At 34.9% G+C, this 4,436-nt stretch overlaps 1 protein-coding gene across 3 annotated transcripts in view; it reads right to left on the reverse strand.

The window, feature by feature from the left end:
* Window positions 1–4,436, reverse strand: part of SLC35B3 (solute carrier family 35 (adenosine 3'-phospho 5'-phosphosulfate transporter), member B3) — a 21,170-nt gene that overhangs the window by 13,243 nt on the left and 3,491 nt on the right. For 2 of the 3 annotated variants that reach the window (XM_010835849.1, XM_010835847.1), the window contains exon 1: window positions 2,549–2,836. In XM_010835849.1, coding sequence (XP_010834151.1) covers window positions 2,549–2,749 — 201 coding nt within the window. In that variant the 5' untranslated portion in view covers window positions 2,750–2,836. Of the gene's footprint in view, window positions 1–2,548; window positions 2,843–4,436 lie in introns of those variants that run through there. The other variant, XM_010835850.1, reaches the window with a different exon arrangement.

Below are 4,436 nucleotides of genomic sequence, written 5' to 3' on the forward strand. Positions count from 1 at the left end.
AAGTCTGCCAAGTCACTTCAGTCGTGTCCGAGTCTGTGCAACCCCAGAGATGGCAGCCCACCAGGCTTCCCTGTCCCTGAGATTCCCCAGGCAAGAACACTGGAGTGGGTTGCCATTTCCTTCTCCAAGCTCAGAAGACTTTAAAAAGACGTGATGGCAGACATCCAGCACAACAGGAGAGGGGGAGGAAGAACTAGGAAGTAACCCCATCACCTGCTTTTCTCTTTTTTTTAAAAGATCAAAATTAAGAGAGTTGCCCAAAACAATGAGGGAGGCAGCTAACTGAAGAACTCATGTACTTTTAAAAAAGCAAGTCTTGTTAGAAGTCTACTACCTCAAGCCTGTTTTCCTGTATTAACATAGTCATTCAACTCACTGATTAATGGTTTTTTTAAGAAATCCTGCGCCATGGATTACATAAAAAACTTTCCCTTACAGAAGAATGGTTAGTCTTCCTAAACATAATGTTATTATCATGAAAAAAATTTGCTAATTGTTAATAAGCCATTCTTAATCTCATTAAGAAGTAGTCTAATAAAGTTATCTGGCTTAACTGAATAAATCATCTACCACATATATAAATATTATATAAATTGCATAATATATAGTATAAATAATATATATTTCAGCTATACTTAAAATAAAATTTAAAAACATGAAATTGATGGATAAATTCATGTTCAAAGAAAAACTAAACATATGCTCTAAAAAGATCCTAAACTGATTTTGTCCATTTAGGATTCTGTGCAATTTGCCAAATTTAGATTTCATGTTTAAATAAGTCTGTGAGTTATTTAGTAGGAGTTATCTGGTTTATAAAAACATAAAAAATATCTTTATTAATATCCTGACACTAGGTAAATATTTCATTTTCTATATTGCTAAATTAATACAAAACCCCATTTTCTTTAAACTATTTTAATACGGAGTTTTATGTAAGAGTTAGTAGCAATGTCAGTTCTCACAAAAGTAATGTTACAATTTAATCAGTTTATCTAATTTTAAAAGAAACTTCGAACATATTAGTTTTTAGTTAAAATCCCTGATCATTTATCAAATAGAAAAAAATTTAACGAAATTTGTAAATTTCTAATTCATTTTCCATTACAATGGCTAACTGCTCCCAAGCTATTTGGTAACAATGGTATTTCAAAGGAGAAAAAAATGCTTCTCAACAAAAAATTCCAACATCTGATAAAAGTTACTATTTTGTGTTGTTCTTCATTGTTATACCTGAATTTTTATATCATCTTCTAGGAGAAAAGTCAGTTACCAATATAAACATTAAGATTTTAAAATTCATGTTGTTTTACACTAAGACATCCTATAGAGCACTTTTAGAAGCAAAGGAATAGTCACAATTCTATTTTCTATTTTTAAACTTACTTTTATATTTTATTTATATAAGATAAAGGAAAAGCAAAGAATAATTTTTAAGATCACTGATTATAAAGAATATCAGAAATATTATCTACATTTAAGAAAACGCATCACTTTTCTTTTCTTGAATTATAAAGATTTCTCATGTTAGGGAATTGCAAAGAAAAAGTAAGTTGACAAAGGCTGAAAATACCCACTACTGAACTGATAATTGAGAATATGTCTGCTGTTTACACTAGTCTGGACTGTCACCCATCCAACTCATGTCTTTGAAGGTCGGGACTTTGCTGGTCAGATGTATACACTATCCCATAAAACAACACAAATATAAGACAAATTGTGGCAATGCTAGACATTTTTTGCTGAGGCAAAAATCACAGAAAAATAAGATTCTGGCAAAGTTGGCTTCCCTTGTAGCTCAGCCAGTAAAGAGTCTGCCTGCAATGTAGGAGACTCGGGTGCGATTCCTGGGTAGGGAAGATGCCCTGGAGAAGCCACTGGCAACCCACTCCAGTATTCTTGCCTGGAGAATCCCATGGACAGAGGAGCCTGGCGGGCTACAGTCTATGGGACCGCAAGAGTTGGACACGACTGAGCAGTAAGCACAAAGTTAGTTTACAAGAGGAAACCAACAAGGATGAGAACACAACAGATGCTTAAAGAATGATTCAAACAGTATAGGATTAAAGACACCCTTGGAAAAATATTAAACATCCAGATATACTCTTGCAAAATGACCTCTTACTGACCTCTAGGAATTTAAAAATGAATGGGAATATGGGTTTTGTGCTGTTGTTCAATTTTATGTGAAAACTGTGTTCCAAAATACTAATCAATACTTGAGTCATTTTCTTTAAAAAAAACATGGTTATAATTACTTATTACACATCTTCCAAAACACTTCATATTTTTTTATAATTTTAGTTTTTAAAAATTGTCTCCGGCTTCCCTTCCCCCATGTAAAACTCTTCACTGTAAAATTTGGATCCCTGTTTCCAGCCAATTTTATCTTAAGTAGCCCTTTTCTACTAGTATACTAAGAAACTCAAATTTGTGAATCAACTTGCTATCCTATGAGGGGAAGTCTCTTGAACAAAACTGTTGGTAGTGCCCATAATGAGCTCAACTATTACAAATAATTAACATATTATAACAAATAATTTTTTACCTGTAAATATCCATAAATTAGGTAAAATACAAAAACTCCAGCAACACATATAAAAAACTGAGTCAGTTTGTTGAATCTGCTGAGATTTATGCCAAGCACGACAATGTCATCTATAGACTTGATGTGTGGTGACATTGCTTGGGTTTTGGATGGGACAGTGATAGAAATGTATTTCCTGGAGCTGTTGAACTTGAGATCCATTGTCCTTGTTTTGCCGCATTCAGTGCTACCAAAGTTATCTTTGTTGGTTTCCTCTCCTTTGTTCAGGCCTCCTTCTGCCTGCTGAGCCAAGTCCTAAAGAAGGAAACAAACAATTCAAGCAAAACATTTAGACCATCAAGTAAAGTGCTATGCTCCAAATACTATCTCAGATCACATTTTGAAATTTATATAGGTAAGAGTCATTCTCTCTGGATTTTAATACATTAATTCTCTTCTTCAAGCTTCCAATCGACCAAAATAGGTTTACTCTCCAAACAATGTACCTTCACCTGATAAAGACCAATACATCACTAAATATACACCATTCTTATCTCCACAGCAACACATCAAAAGCTAACCTTGTATTTATTTCAAAGAAGTAAGGGTGCCTTTATTATGCTTCTATTTGTAGTGAGGATATAATTTTTAAAGCCCACAACAGTATATGCAGAACGTCTTCAACATTAAAGTCAATCTCTAATTGTAGAAAAGAGTAAAGAACAGCCCAAACTCCTACAGCTGCTAAGCCAACTGTAAAATTTATTTGCTAATGACACTGTAAAATAAAGTCAAACTTATGTAAGTTATGTAAAAATCCAGATTTATCTGAGATTATAGAAAAGATACTACGCTTTAGCAACAGCATCTCTTGAGTTAAAAGGAAATGTTTTCTTCCTTTGGAGAACATTACTGTAATTTAAAAAGTCTTTGGTATAGTTGTTCAGTGGGTATAAAGCTTGAATTATACCAGATAACTCTGGTCCTAGACATCACCTGTTGCAGAGACCCTATAACACAGTGCCTATGGTTAACTATGTGGAGCTGTGCACTCAATCATTTGTTAAGTGGGTAGATCTTATGTAAAGCATTCTTTTTTTTTTAAATTTTTTAATTTATTTTATATTTTATTTTTAAACTTTACAAATTGTATTAGTTTTGCCAAATATCAAAATGAATCTGCCACAGGTATACCTGTGTTCCCCATCCTGAACCCTCCACCCTCCTCCCTCCCCATACCATCCCTCTGGGTTGTCCCAGTGCACTAGCCCCAAGTATCCAGTATCGTGCATCGAACCTGGACTGGCAACTCATTTCATACATGATATTATACATGTTTCAATGCCATTCTCCCAAATCTTCCCACCCTCTCCCTCTGCAACAGAGTCCATAAGACTGTTCTATACATCAGTGTCTCTTTTGCTGTCTCGTACACAGGGTTATTGTTAGCATCTTTCTAAATTCCATATATATGCGTTAGTATACTGTATTGGTGTTTTTCTTTCTGGCTTACTTCACTCTGTATAATAGGCTCCAGTTTCATCCACCTCCTTAGAACTGATTCAAATGTATTCTTTTTAATGGCTGAGTAATACTCCATTGTGTATATGTACCACAGCTTTCTTATCCATTCATCTGCTGATGGACATCTAGGTTGCTTCCATGTCCTGGCTATTATAAACAGTGCTGCGATGAACACTGGGGTACACGTGTCTCTTTCCCTTCTGGTTTCCTCAGTGTGTATGCCCAGCAGTGGGACTGCTGGATCATAAGGCAGTTCTATTTCCAGTTTTTTAAGGAATCTCCACGCTGTTCTCCATAGTGACTGTACTAGTTTGCATTCCCACCAACAGTGTAAGAGGGTTCCCTTTTCTCCACACCCTCTCCAGCATTTATTGCTTGTAGACTT

Source organism: Bison bison, unplaced genomic scaffold (assembly GCF_000754665.1).
Source record: "Bison bison bison isolate TAMUID 2011002044 unplaced genomic scaffold, Bison_UMD1.0 scf7180017864053, whole genome shotgun sequence".
NCBI lineage: Eukaryota > Metazoa > Chordata > Mammalia > Artiodactyla > Bovidae > Bison > Bison bison.